We start from the raw sequence: 16,071 nt of genomic DNA, 5'->3' as shown, positions 1-16,071 counted from the left end.
CGGAAAATCGCAAGTGCAAAATAGATCGTATTCAGTCACCCGATCGTTAATCAACTAGAGATGTGGTTTAAAGAAAGAAATTAGTGCGAAAGCACAGCCATTCGATTCGTCGTTTGCCGGGATCGTGGCAGGCGAATCGGGCTACTGGAGATGACTTTGGTGAAATTATTTTTGGTTGGTCTAAAGCCTTGCAACCCGATGCTAACACTTACAAGCTCACGAGCATGGCGAGGCATTCCTTACATCGCTGAAATCCTAGGTTCATGATGGTCAGAATGTGAACATGACTGCTCTTATCCCACATAGTCTCATCACCAAGGAATAATAGACGCAGACACACATACTTAATCTGTTCGCAAAGATAGAGACAGACACCATTCATATAGAGAAGACAGTAGAAATAGACTTACTATGCTCGCTTGAGCAAATGCTACGAATGCGTTCGACAACAAGACTACGCACATACAGACCGCACTTAACAGGCCTCACGCAAGAACGTGATAAGGTCGTTGCGGTCCTTGTCCTTCTTAAGACCGTTGAATGCTGAACACGAGTTAGACAAAGTCACGACTATCTTCACAATTTCAAAATACGTACCCATCTTCGTACTGTAGTAATCAAGAAAAAACAACGTCCGTCGTTAGTACCACGCCGCACCGAATCGCCACGCCGAAGTGTCCAAAAGGAGCTCCTATCACTCAGGCAATACATACCCAGGAATGTACTGCGTACGTGTCAGTATGCAATTCGAAAAAAGAGACCAGCATAGCAAATACGTACCTTCTTAGGGTTCTCCAGGTACTCGAATAGGGTGTTCTCATCCCATGTCACACCCTTGTTCACGTTGGCAGCCGTGTAGCTGAAGCCTTCAGCCTGGCCACTCTTGCGGCCAAAGATACCGTGCAGGTTAGGACCGACTGGAAGCGTGTTAGTGCGCCAAGTCGGAGATGAATCGGTTTCACTAACCCTTATTAGGGCCACCCTCCTCTGTGGTGTGGCACTGAGCGCAACGGGTCTTGAACAGACCAGCACCCTTCTTAGCGTCACCGTCAGAAAAACCCATGTTGTGTGATAAGGGAGAAAAGGAGGACAGATTGATCTCAAGACACAAATGTGTATTTCAAGTCCGAAATATTCCGTTCACGCCCCCTCTATCCAAAGATTGAAAATGCCCTTTGATTATTCGTCTGCTTAACACATGGATGGGGCTGAATCGACGAATGCGCTGTGTACATTTTCCAATCACGCATGGTTCCGCCACGTGGAGAGCTCCATGCATCATGAGCAGTGGGTCCATACGTTTGCCCACTGTAACTTGAACCAGAACAACAACAATGTACGTATGGGATTTGGAAGAAGAACAACGCCTTGTGTCACACGTCGCAATCTCCAGGTGATTAGTCTCACAATAATGCATAGTTCAAATCTAGGCAATGTCCAATGCGAACAACCATACCATCACCATAAAGTCTTTCGCTCCTATATGATGGATGGGAATACGTGTCGACACTAAGCTTGTTTGACTTCGGCGGGTCCATCGCTATTTACTGACACAAGCCACTCTTAGTTCGTTGTTGCTGCCTTTGGTGCTTACATAGATGCGCGAATGTGAAAAGTATGGTATTCTTAGTGAGCTAGATGTAATGTAATTTTACCAAGTCATAGAAAAGACGTCTATTAAAGCCCAAACAAGTCTGTCTCTTCATGTGTGCTTGCTTACAAATATGACGGTTGAACTGCGCGCGCGCAAACGTCTTACTTAGACTCTTGCACTTGGGTCGTGGAGGAATGTGAATCTGAGTTGATATCTAGACAGAGCTTTGAATTCCTTGGCACTTGGATGCGCCAAGATGAGTAGCGGGAATGCAAATAACAATCGGATCCCAGATTTAGGGTTAATGAACTCCATTTCTGCTGATTGTACACCATCCAAACATAAATATGACCAGTGCTTCAACGCATGGTTTAGAGATTACCTTGATGTCAGTTCCAACATGAATGGCGACGATAACTCGAACCGAGCACGAACAGACATGCGGACGGTGTCTAACTCGTCGCAATTGTCGGTTTCCAAAAAACAAGCAAATGCATTGGCTAGTTTGCGCGAACGGTATGAAAATGATTGTGGCCGAATATATGATGAATACCAAGCTTGTGTAAAGGTACGTTGAACAGAAAGACCAGTTTACATAAAAGCGAGCCGTGCAAGAAAAGGGCCTCTTTGAAGCTATTGAAAAGGCAAGGAAGGAAAATCCATTCCCTGCACATCATCAGCGATAGTGCCAAGTAGTTGATTCGTTCATTGCACTTGAACAATGTAGCAGATATGGCAGACCCATGCCTCAATGCTGCTTGCAAATTTGACCTCTCCACTTTTAGGTTAGCAAAAAGTCAGTAAAAATTAAATCCAGATATACGAGTTCCGGGCAAGACTTGAACTCGCGACCTGCAGATAACTGCTTGTTGCAATCTGCCGCTCTACCGCTGAGCTACCGGAACCGTTGTTGCATAGCATTGTCGCAGAGGTAAGATACGAGCACGTACTCCTGGGTTGAGACAATGGTGGGTGGGATTCTCTTGTAAGGCAAAACAGTTTCGTGCATTTTCAAGCCACGCATCATCAAAGTGGACAATCTTTGTACAAGCAGACGCGTCTGATATTGATTGACACACTGTTTGCATGGTCGTGCACGTATGCAGAAGCCCAGTAATGACGCTGTAAACTCTACGTGTTCAGCGAACGCACCCTGTCACGAAGGGACAACCGCCAGGGATCGTGCAGAGGATGACCTAGCCGCATGTCTGCAAGTGGAGATTCACCGATTGCGACTACTGGACGCAATGCCAAATCATGCCGATGTGATCGTGTCTGTATACCTTCATGGAGGCATAAGTCGCCGTTCGTGCTTGGTAGGTGAATCTCGGACGGAGCTAGAGTTCGAGTTTGGGCATGTAACTAAAATTATGGAGATCCCTCGACCTTACTTGTCCCAGGCTGGCAGCGAGAGCGTGGGTGTGCTTCTGAGATCAAAGCGCATGTTTATGGGCCTAGGGCGCCGAAGAATTTGGGGCTCTTCTTCTAACACAAATAATGCGAGTGATGCGTCCAACGGCGCTAAGGGCAGTGCGGCTAGAACGAATTTCGGTACACAGAATGAAGATACTAGCCGCGCTTCAGTGCCACAGAGAGGGCCGCTGGAATTTACTGTTTGGCTAGACAATGGGAAGGATCGTGTTTGCGCAGGCAAATGTACATATACCCTTAGCCAGTTGGACCCTGTGCTGGCATGCGAGTCTGTGTGGCTGCCGATCCTAACGGAGCAGGGCCTCTTGCACAGCGGGTTGCTGGTGAGCTTGGATCTTGTGCGTGATGAGAAGCATCTTAAACCGATTGACCAGCAAGACTTGGAACAGTACATGAACTTGCTGCCGGCGAATGAGCCTGTGGGCATGGTGGAAGAAAATGAGGATATCGTGGACGAAGGTATTTCAGAAACGAGTGCTGATGGCGAAGATGATGGGATAGGAGGTGTTGGTGTTGGCGATGGCGTTGACGATGGTGGTAGTATGGCCTCCCCCATGGGCCCACCATTCTCAGGGATGCATGCCCTTGGTTTGAACAATCGTGACGGCGACGAGTCCTGGCCCATCCCTACTGGAGATGGCGGTGCATTGATACGACGGCGGCCGCCAGTGCAGCGACCGCGCCTTGAGCCGAAAGTCTCGACAGCCTCACCAATTGTCGATTTTGTGAATTTGAGCGATTCGGATACACTGTCAGTGGAGACAGGTGAAAATCGACGCGTTTCGTGGCGACCTCGAGCGAGGCGATTGGGCTTGGCAAAGCTCCGACCACGATCATATTCAGCCAGTCAATCCGGAATAGCACAAGAGTCAGATGCAAAGCGGGTGGCCAGACTTACGCCGCATGACTATGCGTTTTGGGGAAATCCTGGCCATGGCGTGCAGGGCATTGTCATGATGGAAATTAAGGGTGCACGCGACTTGCCCCGCTGGCAAAACTTGACGCATACGTCGTTTGACATGGATCCCTTCGTGGTGGTGTCTTTTAATCGCAAAGTATTTCGCACACGTGTTTGCCGTCATACATTGAATCCTGACTGGCGTGAGAAACTTTATTTTCATGTCCACAGTCGTGAAATGAGCTACAGTGTGCGCTGTGCTGTGTATGATTGGGATAATATCTCGTCGAACGACTATGTGGGAGAAGTAAGCCTTGACATAAGCTCGCTTATGAATGCTACCAAGCACTCAACGGCAAACGACACGTTATCACAGGATGAAGGAGATGAGAACGATGCGTCACACATGGTCACGTTCGACTTGCCGCTACAACGCGAGGGTCATGATGAGGATGCCAAATTTGGTAAAGGCAAAGCGCGACCGAGACTGCAGCTGGACGCCGTGTATCGACCATACGCAGTGCTACGTCGGCGCTTTTGGCGGGAAATGCTTCGCTTGTATGATACCAATGACACTGGTGGCATTGACATTGACGAGCTGCAAACCATGCTTCTGAGTCTCGGCAGCACACTCACGACTGAGACGCTGCTGGGCTTCTTCAATCGCTTTGGGAAGCAACCATTCGGAGACGAGCTTACGATGGACGAGGGTGTGCGGGTACTAGAAGATGAACTGCACAAGCCGTGGACAGAACGACGTGCGTGCACGCTGCCACCAGACATGGAAGCTGAAGAAACCGACGATACACCTGATGTGGAGCGTGTGATTCGTCTGCGAGCTTGCCCCTTGTGCCACATGCCCCGTTTGTCCCATGCAGATGAGCGTGATATCGTCGCACACCTTGCACTATGTTCGTCGCAGGAGGGACGCGCCGTGGACGACATCATGGTCTCGAACTTTGTGACGGCAACGCAGGCGCGCCGTAAGTGGTATACAAATATGTTTCGCACGGTAAGCCAGGGCGTATACCGAATCGGTGCAAACAGTGCAAACATTCTGGTGCAGGACCGTATAAGTGGCCAGCTAGTGGAAGAAAAAATGCAGGTGTATGTGCGGCTTGGCATCCGACTCTTATACCAGGGAGCAAAGAGTCGGATGGAGGGGGCACGCGCACGCCGCATGCTCCGAAACATGTCGCTGAAGCAAGGGGCGAAGTATGATCACCCAAGCAGTGTGCGAGCAATCAAGCCGTTTGTCATGTTTCACGGGATCGACGAGAATGAAATGGTGGAATCAGTTTCTTCGTTTGCGACATTCAATGATTTTTTCTGCCGCCGAATCCGAATGGAGCTTCGGCCCCTCGCTGAGCCAGGGAATCCCGGCTGCATGGTGAGCTGTGCAGACTGTCGCCTCATGGTATTCAACCGTGTTGATCGAGCGATGCAGCTTTGGATCAAAGGGCGCCAGTTTTCAGTAGATAAGCTGCTGGGCGGTAAGGTGTCTCAGAAAACTTGGCCGGATACGACCAGCCTTGCACTCGCCATCTTTCGGCTTGCGCCACAGGACTACCACCGGTTCCACGCACCCGTCGATGGTGTCGTCGGCGAAATGACTCGGATCAGTGGCGAATACTATACCGTCAATCCCATGGCGATTCGCAGTGCGATTGATGTCTATGGCGAAAACACGCGCGTCGTGATCCCAATTTCCACACGCGACTTCGGCGACGTGTATCTTGTTGCCATTGGCGCTATGATGGTCGGCTCCATCATTCTGACCGTATCACCACAACAGCACGTAAAGCGGGGTTACGAGCTTGGCTACTTCAAGTTCGGGGGCAGTACACTGGTACTTCTCGTTGATGGTGCACGCATCCGCTGGGACGACGACCTGCTCATCAACTCTAATACGTGCATCGAAACGCTCGTGCGAGTAGGCATGCGGATTGGCGTGACGCCGCCCGCCACCTCTGTCGCCCTGTCTGTCTCGGCCGATCGAGATGTGACAAATACGCGTGCTTCTAATGGGTGCTCTACGTTCCAACACGTACGATGAGCGCACGCAGTATGCAGATTGTGGAGAGAGATGTACCGATCCGAAGCAGACGTATAGATAAGGATGCATGAACTTGCAGCTGGGCCAATGTAAGAGGGACACGCCTTGTACATCTATCACCCCTCACATTGTGCCCATTGAACACGAATTGGCCACATTTTCCCTTTCTCCCATAGACAGCAACACCAACATCTGTACCACGGCATGCGACCGTGGAGTCAACAAATCGCCAAAAACGTAATGGCAAGCTGTGCCGGCCGTGGCATGTCGACGACATGTGCTTGCACCACAGCAAAGAAGGATCGCCCAGCACCAGGTGATCTGAATCGGTACTCGCGCTTGATAACGCAACCAAAAGATCAGGGTGCATCACAGGCAATGTTGTATGCCACGCACGGAATCCAGTCAGATGAGGATTTACGACGTGCCATGGTTGGCGTGGCCAGTGTCTGGTACGAAGGCAACCCATGCAACGCGCACTTGCTGGGCGTTGGACAGCGAATTCGAGATTCTCTCGACAGGGCCGGCCTGACAGGCTACCAATTTGGCACAGTCGGCGTGTCTGACGGTATTAGCATGGGAACCAGTGCCATGTCGTACTCGCTTCCGAGTCGGGATCTCATTGCCGACAGCGTTGAAAGCTGCATGGGTGGCCATTGGCTTGATGGATGTGTTGTGGTGCCAGGGTGTGACAAGAACATGCCGGGTGTGCTCATGGCACTTGGCCGTCTGAATCGTCCAGGCATTATGGTATATGGTGGCACGATTCGCCCTGGCCACTGCGGATCGATCACAGGTACACTTGACATTGTGAGCGCGTTCCAGAGTTACGGACAGTACCTGGCATCAGGCGGCACGCCCGATGCCGAAAAGATCCGCTACGACACTGTACGTCATGCGTGCCCAGGACCAGGTGCTTGCGGTGGTATGTACACGGCCAATACCATGGCATCATGTGCAGAGGTGCTGGGTATGACACTACCCGGCAGTAGCTCTTTCCCTGCCGAATACAACGAGAAGAAGGCCGAATGTGACAGTATTGGGCCAACGATGCGCATGCTGCTTGAGAAGAACATTCGCCCGCGAGATATTATGACGCGCAGCGCATTCGAAGATGCAATGGTACTTACGATGGTGCTGGGTGGGTCGACGAATGCTGTATTGCACCTGCTCGCCATGGCCCGAAGCGTGGGCGTAGACCTATCTATCGATGACTTCCAACGCGTGAGTGATTCAACTCCGTTCCTTGCCAATCTGAAGCCAAGTGGCCAGTACGTCATGGAAGACGTACACACCGTACTGGGCGGCATTCCTTCCGTTGTACACTACTTGATTGAGAACAAACTCATGAAAGGTGAGCACATGACTGTAACGGGTCGAACACTGCGTGAAAACTGTGAGCAATGGGTTGCAGAGCGCGGTCCCATGCCCAAGGACCAAGATGTTCTCCGCCCCATCGACAAGCCGATCAAGCGTACAGGCCACATCCGTGTTCTTTACGGCAACCTAGCTCCCGGTGGTGCTATTGCCAAGATCACAGGCAAGGAAGGTCTCGAATTTACAGGGAAAGCACGCGTATTTGACACGGAAGATGACATGGTGCATGCTGTCGAGCAAGGGACGATCAAAAAGGGCGAGAAGACTGTGGTGATACTTCGCTACAAAGGTCCCAAGGGCGGTCCAGGGATGCCTGAAATGCTCAAGCCAACGAGTTTGATCATGGGCGCAGGTCTCGGTCACGACGTTGCTTGCCTCACAGACGGCCGCTTTAGCGGCGGTTCGCACGGCTTCGTGATTGGACATGTCGTTCCCGAAGCACAAGAGGGTGGGCCGATTGCCCTTGTGCGGGATGGCGATGAAATCACTATCGATGCGGTGAACAACTCGATCCAGATCAACAATGTCTCAGACGAGGAGCTCGCGCAGCGCCGCGCCGCTTGGCAACCCCGGCCTCTTACAGTCAACCAGGGCGGCTTGTATAAATACACGCGACTCGTATCAAACGCAAGTCAGGGCTGTGTGACAGATGCATGAATAGCAAGAAAGGTTTCGTCAGCAGACGGTTAACATCGACATATCGAGGTCATATATGGAGACTTGGGTGGATAATTAGCTATATATTTACGACAAATAGCCTCTCTTGAGAGCTATCTCAGCATTAAGGACCGAGCTTGTGGCGGCGCCGAGCATGACGTTGTTGACTAGCGAGACGAATTTGATGTCTAGCACTGGGCATGGTCGGATCCGGCCTACATTCACACCCGCACCATCTTGCCACTCACGGTCAAGACGTGGCTGAGGTCGGTCAGACTCCATGTGCACAGTGATGGCTTGCACAGGCGCACTGTGACAGCCCAACAACTGGGCCTCACACTCGTAGGAGCTCAAGGCCTTGGCAACTTGCTCAGGCGACGGCGGTGGCTGCTTCTTGAAACTTACACTGACGCATGCAAGGTGCCCATCGATCACTGGCACTCGGTTGCATTGAGCACTCACGCGGATTGGACTCTGTTCATGCAGATCAAAGGCCGTGTTATTGTCCTTGAGACCCCCAAGGATCTTACTAGTTTCCCACTCAATCTTCTCTTCTTCACCGCTAATATATGGAACAACGTTGTCGAGAATATCGAGTGAGCTTACGCCTGGATACCCTGACCCACTGATTGCTTGCATTGTTTGGACCATGACAATATCCAGGGCACCAAAGGCCGCTTCCAGTGCCTTGAGCGGCACAACCACACCCGTCGTAGAGCAGTTGGCATTTGTTACAATGAAACCACGATCAAGTTGTGGCGACTGAGATGCACGCTGATGTGGGATAATTTCGAGATGAGACGGATTCACTAGTGGTACAATAAGGGGACAAAGTGGATCGCGTCGGTAGTTCTTGGCATTAGAAAACACGCGTAGGTTTGCTGCGCGAAAGGCCGCTTCAACAGGACCAGCAGGCCCGCTGTCAAGCCCACTAAATACAACACCACATTCTGCAAATGCACTGGGCTCGCATTCTTGCACCATCATGTTCCTAATCGACGAGGGAATCGGTCGCACCTGCTTCCAGCGCCCAGCTACGGCTTCATGATATGGTTTACCAGCAGACGACGAACTTGCACCCAGCACATGCAGCTCAAACTCTGGATGACTGCTAAGCTGGAGGATGAAGCGCTGGCCCACCGTGCCAGTGGCTCCTAGCACACCCACTTTGACCTTTTCGTCACGCACCATCTTTGTCAAAAAAAAAAAGCGAGTTCTAGGCGTTGGACCTCTTAACGGCATGATCGAAAGCACTACCTCATACGTTTAGTCATATCCGATCAACGAACGGCCTTCGACACTGTGGCCAGTAGCCGAGCAATTTGTAAAATTTTATCCACACGAAAAACTATTTAAATGCGCCCTCTTGCTAATTCTTGAACCTCACCTTCTCTGGCCTTTTGGCTTAGATCAAGTGTAGTATCTGTTCTTTACAAGTTAACGCTTGTAATTCCTCCCTCTGGGAGGACTATCGTTAACCATCTTTTTCGTCGCGGGAAGCAGTATGCAGGCTTGCTTGCGCTGCTTCAGCTTGTCCTTGGCACTACACTCACGCCTCGAGACGAGCACCGTAGTGCTGGCTATGCAGCCAGCGCCTAGTTTTTTTTTGGGATCATCGTGCTTACGTAATCATATTTCATATTCATGAATTTCAGCATTTCACTACGACTAGCGTACAGTGACTATGCCAATACCCACTTAGGCCCACCCAGCACGAATCCATTAGCTAGCTCCTATCTATACATTACAAAGCGAAAACGCGCCTGCCTTTCTCTTGAGCAGGGTCATCCAAGTCGACGCTGGGCGCGTAGAAAAAGCCGACAATTAGCACCAAATAGGCCAAAATCAGAACGCTGCCGCGGTGGTAGTTGCTCCGTGCCTCGTTATAAGTGTATGTGAGCAGGAAGATTGAGAACAAGATGGAAATAATGTCCCAGCGAGGAAAAATTAGTGTGAAAGAATGCAAAGCCATGTCACCAATAGGCTGCTTGTATGAAGAGTTGTAGATGGCACTGAACCCGACAAGCACGGGAATCTGGATCAAGCACACCTGCAATGCATATGCAGAGCCAATTTCCAGGGAGAGCGCGATATTGCCGTTCATTGCAAAGCTCATGGCGTTCATAAATTCCGTCGTGTTCGGCACAAGTGCAAACAGTGTGACACCAATAAACTTGGGAGACAAGCCAGAACCATCGATCACGACATCCACCAGATCCACAATGATCTCAGCAATGATCGCATACATGACGGTACATCCCAGGAGCACGCTTAGTGAAGTAGAGCGGTTCCAAGAGGGAGCATCATGTCCACCTTGACTTACCCCATTACCATTGGCATCCGGCTGTTGAGCATGAAGGTGATCCTCGTTGCCCTGAACAGGATCATCCACCTTGTGTTGATTGAATAGGTACTGATACATTCGCGCAGCCGCATCGAGCAAAATGTCGTCAGAAGGTCTCGGTTTACTAGACTTGTGGACTTGCGTCTCGCTAGAGCCACCATGCGAGCCATCGGTAGCGGGGATACTGGTGTGATTAGCCGTTTGATTCTCAACGCGCGAGGACGACTCATCTTGCTCCGTGTGGTTCTGTCCATCGTGATGAAGGGGCAGGTGCGCTGCATCTTCATGAGGAGGAAACAGGCGCTTATACACGGATGCCCGGTGCAGAGGAGGAGGCAACGGTTCCGGCTGCATAATATTTGGCGTACTATTCCAGATCTGTGACGCATGAGTACGGAGCGAGAACCACAGGCCGATCGCATACGCTAAAAGAAGGATCACAGCGCACGCATAGATCAATCCTTTGACATTAGTCTGAAAAAACGGGTCAGCCAAGGGTGAGATGTGCTCATATGAGCATTTCTCGCATCTGAAACGATCCTTAACGTCTGTAACATCATCAGGGCAGCCCGAACAATCAAGCTCAAACTTGCCATAGATTTGATAAAAGATCGTTGGGGTCAATATGCCGATGATCGCCATGATCAACATAGTGCTTGTTACTCCTGCAGAGCGCGAATTAAACGATTGCTCTTTGAGTCGCGTGGCTCCTGAGCACATACTCAAACCAGGCATCAATAGCACTGCAGCCAATATCGATCCAATAATTGAGCCCTCGACCAGACTTGCCTTGCCGTCCGTCAAAGCAATGCTATAGAGAATCAGCTCAATGATTGAGCCGAATGTCGCATTGATTACCGCTCCCATTCCGATACTGCTCTGTGTGCTGATACTCGCCACGGCCATTCCAATAAAGTACGAGAGCGGTAGCACACTCGCAAGCGACATGATGAAGATCAGCGCATCGTTCGAGAGCGTTGCCCAAAGCCCAGATGTGATGCCGTGCGATCGGCAATATGGCCGCAAGACATAGAACATAACTTGTGTCAGGAATATGAATGGAATTGTGTTAATAAATACGATATTGACGCCACCGACTGTGTACTTGAAGTACTCTAGCCCCATAGCACGGTACGAACACACCAAAATCACACTTCGTCGCTTCGATGTACCCTTCTTCCGATGCTTGCGCTTCAGCAAGGGTGCCATATGTCCAGGGTGGAGCATACTCTGGGCATCGCTGCTGTTTTTCACTTTCAAGACACGCGTGTCGATTTGAAGTGGTGACCGGAAATGTAACGCAAGAGGCTGGGACGCCAAGTTCTTTATTAGCACCCACGTAAGCTTGGCCATCGGGATCGTGACAACTAGTCCCCAGCACAGCACGCACACAACGCCTAGTACAGGAAACAGCACAAGCCCATATACGAGGCCATAAGCGATAATACCGCCAATGCGCGAAGGCACACCTATATCATTTCCATTTTCGTCGAACACATAGTGATAAAGCTTGCGTTCCTGCAAAATTCGTTCTTCTTCTGACAAATGCCCGTCTTCCTCGTCATTTTGCACACCACCATATAGAGCAGAGTTACCATGTGCAGTAAGAGGCGAGCACTCACTGTTAGGCTGTGTGTCGACATGCTCGAGGTTCTCGTCCTCTTCGTCCTTGATCTCATGCTCGTGGACCGTCGGCAACCGACATGGACCGTGTCGATGCCCATCAGCATGCGAGCATTCAGCCTCGATATAATTGCCGAATGGCCACAAGATGTATGTGCCAAGTCCATACAAGGTGTGTGCATACATAAAACCGCCGCGAGGCACACAATATAGAAGAGTTGAGAGAAAGAAACAGATAAGACTTATCCACACGCCAAATAACAACAACCAAACCACATTTCCCAACATTGAGCTCCGGCTCGTACGCAATCCAGGTGTACATTTCAGTGCATTATCAGCCGTGCGCTGAATCGAACGTGACTTTTTGTACAACGCTGGCTTCCAAATTGGCAAACCAAATGGATGCTCAATGTTTAGTGCGTCTTGTCGGTCTTTGACTGTGAAATCAAGGTCTTCGTCGTCGTCATCTTCGCCATCGAAATATTCACCATCGCCATCATCATGATGACCGTCATCGGTGCCATGCTCATTCGCATATTTGTCCTCGTCTTCGACACTCAAAGCGGTGTCAGTGCCGAAAATATCAGAATGTGTCTGGAGCGTGGGATCATCGTCCAAGCCCGGGCGCAGTCTATCAGATGAACGAGGTAAATGAGCCCAGCGCGACACATCAGGGCTCTTTCCATGATCGCGAATTGATGAAGTTGCCACATGCGCAGGAGTAGAAAATGACGGGGCCACTTGGCTATTGCCACCGTCAGACAAGAACGAATGAGGCACGTCTGTTTGGTAATCGTGATGTTTGAGCCACTTCTCACGCTTCCTTTCGCGAATTCGTTGTCGAATAAGCGCTTCTCCACGGTCTGGCTCGTCCAGCGGTCCATCCCGAGAGCTCGATCGATCCGAACTGTCCGTAATATGACTGGTGCTGGGTCCTGCAACCGTGGCGCGGCGGGTGAACAGCTGACTAGACGGTCGGGCAGAGGATCTAGGTGATACTGGCTGCGCGTTCGCCTTGGGCGCGGGGGGCTCTCGCGCAGCGGGTGCCATAGGGACGAATTCGCTGGCTCGAACAGATGGTTGGAATGAGTCAGCGTCTGTTCGACCTGATCAATGCACTCCGGCTCTGATAGTTTCCGTCACACCCTGATTATTGGCGCTGGACACGTGCAACCTCCGAGAAGTGGCATAGAAAAGGACGATCGATGCGCACGTCCCAAGCGTTGGGCGCTGATTGGCCAGTAACCGATACCGGCAGAGCGCCACGCCCGATTGACGCGTTGGTGTAAAGAGACGTTAGTGGAAAAACTACCCAGTCCCCAAAGCCTAGAAATAGTATGTGTCAGATAAAGTACATATTTACGAGGAAAGATTCGTACATGCAGATCGCGGCATGCGCCGTGGCTGTCTGCGTCGAGGTAAGCGGGCCCATGCATCTTTTCGACATGCGGAGCATGTGACCCACTTTCCGATAGTGTCCTGGTCGAGAGAAGATGAGTCAGAATGCATACCTGTAGACAGGCTTGTGGAAGATGTGGCCCATGCGTATTCGTTATCATCCGCTGCATCTTCTTCCTCGTCGGGATTCTCCAAGTCCCTACCTGTCTCTTTTTTCGAACCGGCGTGTCGTGAGCTTTGGTCCCCTTGTATCTCGCTACAGTTCATTTGAGCCTGTGCCATCTCGATGCGCATGCCCATGCACAAGCAATCAAGATGAATCTCATGTCGACAAGGCATAAGTTGAATCAAAGGCGAGCGATGTTTTTCGTCGTCAGAATCGTACGGTAGACAGGCAGGTGCGTCGCACCGCAATCCTGCCTCGCGCTCTTTTTGTCGCACATGCTCGCGCAAACCAATTGTATGCATGGCTTCTTTTGTAGTCGACACATCGCCCTTGATGGGCGCTCGACAATAAGGGCAAGTCCACTTGCTAGGGGCCCTTTTGGAGAGCCAGTCAAAGAGGCAGCGAGCATGTATAGTGTGGAAACCCTGGGCATGGTAGCGCAACGACTGTCTCATCTTCGCCAGGCTTTCCTTCTGTGAACCAGGCCGGCTTGTCCTCCGTCGGGTACGGTTCCAGGCACACGCCACAGCCCATTACACACTGACCTTGGCTGGACATGTCGTCCACGACTCCATAAATGCCAATATCGCTCATGCCAAAGCGGATCATGCGCATCCGGAGTTCGCTATCCACGACCTCGAGCTCTTTCACGTACGTTCGTGCTTTGTTAATGTCAGGAACCTCGTCTGGCGGAGCTGGACGCATTGTAATGGAGATGTGGAAAGGCATGCCAAGCACATGAACAGTACGCGTGTCGGCGTTTTCTCCATTGGTGTCTGACACTGGTTGCTCAGCACGTTCAAGCACGGGCCATGCTATACATGCAGTGGTATCATACAAGAAACTGAAAGGGAATGGCGATGCGTGAGATGGTATGTACACCAACAAGTGGGGAGATGTCTGTTCATGGGAAGTCCGGTCGTGCTCAACTGAGTCGGGTGTACTTCCATTCGCTGGTGCTTCTTGCGGTGAAGCATGAGAATCTTCGAGTGGCGCTTCCGATTGGACCCTAGTGTCTGTCTCTTGGTGTGATGCTGGCTGATTGATGCTTGGACTGTGTGGCTCATCATGAACCGCAACATCACTCGCTCTGTCTTCCTGTGAATCCAGCGAATTATTGCTCCGTGCACTATTTTCAGTTCCAACGGATTGATCATGTGCTTCGTGTTCTCGAGCCTCTGAACGCTCGTATTCGCTTTCTTCGTGCAACGGCACGACTGGCCTGTCACCAGATACGTGTGTGATTGAGTCATGGATTCGTTGTAACAGTTGGGTAAAATGCGTCCATAGACTACGCCCAGGCAACTCATCTGATGAATCAGTGGCAACCGCTTCATTTCGTCGGTGGCCGCTCTCTGTTGTAGAAGCATGGTCGCCAGTCATAGGTGGCATGTCTGATCCAAAAGGCCCGTCTTGTGCTGGTCTTTCAGTATTTTCATTTGTATCTGCACCTGCATGTTCTTCCTCGCTTGCATTTTCATCGCGGCGCAATTGATTTGATGGAAATAATGACGCAGGGGATACGGTATGTGGCTGTGGCAAATCTGGCGGTGCGAGGTCCAGGGCAATGTTCGTTGATATCGGTGGATGGCCATGCTCCTCGGTTGGTAAAGATTGTAGACGGTCAGATTGATCCATTACGTGAGATGCGGGTTCCCCATGCGGTGCACTATCGCTTGGATTCGATATGGACATGGTAGGGAAATGAGTGAATTCGGCGCATGTATGCTACGCCTCCAAATGACATGTCTTATCTGCTCCATCGTCATTGGCAGATATCGCTGAAATTGGGGAAATTTCCATGGAAGCCGATTTATTTTCGGTCGGACTCCACAAATCGTTTTACCGCACCAGGCACAGCCGTGTGCTAACCGAGGAGTATAGTATCAATGCCAGCATGCCACACACGGACTCGAAGGTGGGGAACAATAATCATCATGAACACCCAACGTCTGTCGAAGAGCAACAGACACAACAGCCCGATGCATTAGTACCCAAATCATCTCCTGCACGATCTAACACGAACATGAACTCAAAGCAAGACGTCATCTCGGTCGCAAGAGAACATCATCCTCCAGGTGGGTCAAGTCCCGGTCGGTCTACGACCAATAAGCCAGCAATCGAGAGAAATGGACCGGTTAAGAAGCGTGCATCTCAACTCGGCACGATGGCGCGAAAAAAGCGCAAGAGTCGTTTAGCAGACATGAGCGCAGACATAACAGCACAACCCGTCAAACTCAATACTCTTGAGAAGTCTAAACTGGACTGGGAAGCTTACAAGGGAAATATCATGCAAACCGAAGGTAAAGAGACGATGTCTACTGCTGAGCGTGAGGAGCTGGAGGCACAAACACATGGGGGTGGGAGCGGACTCGCAGATGTCAAAGGGTATCTGCATAGGAAGGAGTTTCTGGATCGCGTCCATGACCGCATCAACACACAGGAATATGAAGCGCGTTACGCTAAAAAATGAGTATATAACCATGTATATTAACACCGTACGAAACTGAACATGTACTCCTGAAGG

At 50.8% G+C, this 16,071-nt stretch overlaps 8 protein-coding genes across 8 annotated transcripts; 3 read left to right on the top strand and 5 right to left on the bottom strand.

The window, feature by feature from the left end:
* Positions 1-475: 475 nt before the first annotated feature.
* Positions 476-1,063, bottom strand: MGL_3743 (uncharacterized protein; the record flags this gene model as incomplete). The annotated part of the gene is made up of 5 exons (XM_001729224.1): positions 476-543; positions 598-608; positions 714-724; positions 781-917; positions 967-1,063. The coding sequence occupies 5 exons, from the start codon at positions 1,061-1,063 to the stop codon at positions 476-478; spliced, it is 324 nt and encodes a 107-aa protein (XP_001729276.1).
* Positions 1,064-2,694: 1,631 nt separating this feature from the next.
* On the top strand, positions 2,695-5,979 carry MGL_3742 (uncharacterized protein; the record flags this gene model as incomplete). Its single annotated transcript, XM_001729223.1, has 1 exon — positions 2,695-5,979. One exon carries the CDS (start codon positions 2,695-2,697, stop codon positions 5,977-5,979), a length of 3,285 nt encoding a protein of 1,094 aa, XP_001729275.1.
* A 264-nt stretch (positions 5,980-6,243) lies between these two features.
* On the top strand, positions 6,244-8,013 carry MGL_3741 (uncharacterized protein; the record flags this gene model as incomplete). Its single annotated transcript, XM_001729222.1, has 1 exon — positions 6,244-8,013. One exon carries the CDS (start codon positions 6,244-6,246, stop codon positions 8,011-8,013), a length of 1,770 nt encoding a protein of 589 aa, XP_001729274.1.
* Positions 8,014-8,100: 87 nt separating this feature from the next.
* On the bottom strand, positions 8,101-9,204 carry MGL_3740 (uncharacterized protein; the record flags this gene model as incomplete). The annotated part of the gene is made up of 1 exon (XM_001729221.1): positions 8,101-9,204. One exon carries the CDS (start codon positions 9,202-9,204, stop codon positions 8,101-8,103), a length of 1,104 nt encoding a protein of 367 aa, XP_001729273.1.
* A 553-nt stretch (positions 9,205-9,757) lies between these two features.
* On the bottom strand, positions 9,758-13,030 carry MGL_3739 (uncharacterized protein; the record flags this gene model as incomplete). The annotated part of the gene is made up of 1 exon (XM_001729220.1): positions 9,758-13,030. One exon carries the CDS (start codon positions 13,028-13,030, stop codon positions 9,758-9,760), a length of 3,273 nt encoding a protein of 1,090 aa, XP_001729272.1.
* A 309-nt stretch (positions 13,031-13,339) lies between these two features.
* On the bottom strand, positions 13,340-13,846 carry MGL_3738 (uncharacterized protein; the record flags this gene model as incomplete). Its single annotated transcript, XM_001729219.1, has 1 exon — positions 13,340-13,846. The coding sequence occupies one exon, from the start codon at positions 13,844-13,846 to the stop codon at positions 13,340-13,342; it is 507 nt and encodes a 168-aa protein (XP_001729271.1).
* An 88-nt stretch (positions 13,847-13,934) lies between these two features.
* MGL_3737 (uncharacterized protein) lies at positions 13,935-15,239 on the bottom strand (the record flags this gene model as incomplete). The annotated part of the gene is made up of 1 exon (XM_001729218.1): positions 13,935-15,239. The coding sequence occupies one exon, from the start codon at positions 15,237-15,239 to the stop codon at positions 13,935-13,937; it is 1,305 nt and encodes a 434-aa protein (XP_001729270.1).
* A 331-nt stretch (positions 15,240-15,570) lies between these two features.
* MGL_3736 (uncharacterized protein) lies at positions 15,571-16,017 on the top strand (the record flags this gene model as incomplete). Its single annotated transcript, XM_001729217.1, has 1 exon — positions 15,571-16,017. One exon carries the CDS (start codon positions 15,571-15,573, stop codon positions 16,015-16,017), a length of 447 nt encoding a protein of 148 aa, XP_001729269.1.
* Positions 16,018-16,071: the final 54 nt, after the last annotated feature.

This window comes from Malassezia globosa (genome assembly GCF_000181695.2).
Source record: "Malassezia globosa CBS 7966 chromosome Unknown mgl_sf_10.1, whole genome shotgun sequence".
In the NCBI taxonomy this organism is placed as follows: Eukaryota; Fungi; Basidiomycota; class Malasseziomycetes; order Malasseziales; family Malasseziaceae; genus Malassezia; species Malassezia globosa.
The sequence above is the reverse complement of the archived record's forward strand: the minus strand, read 5'-3'. Positions and strand labels throughout refer to the sequence as shown.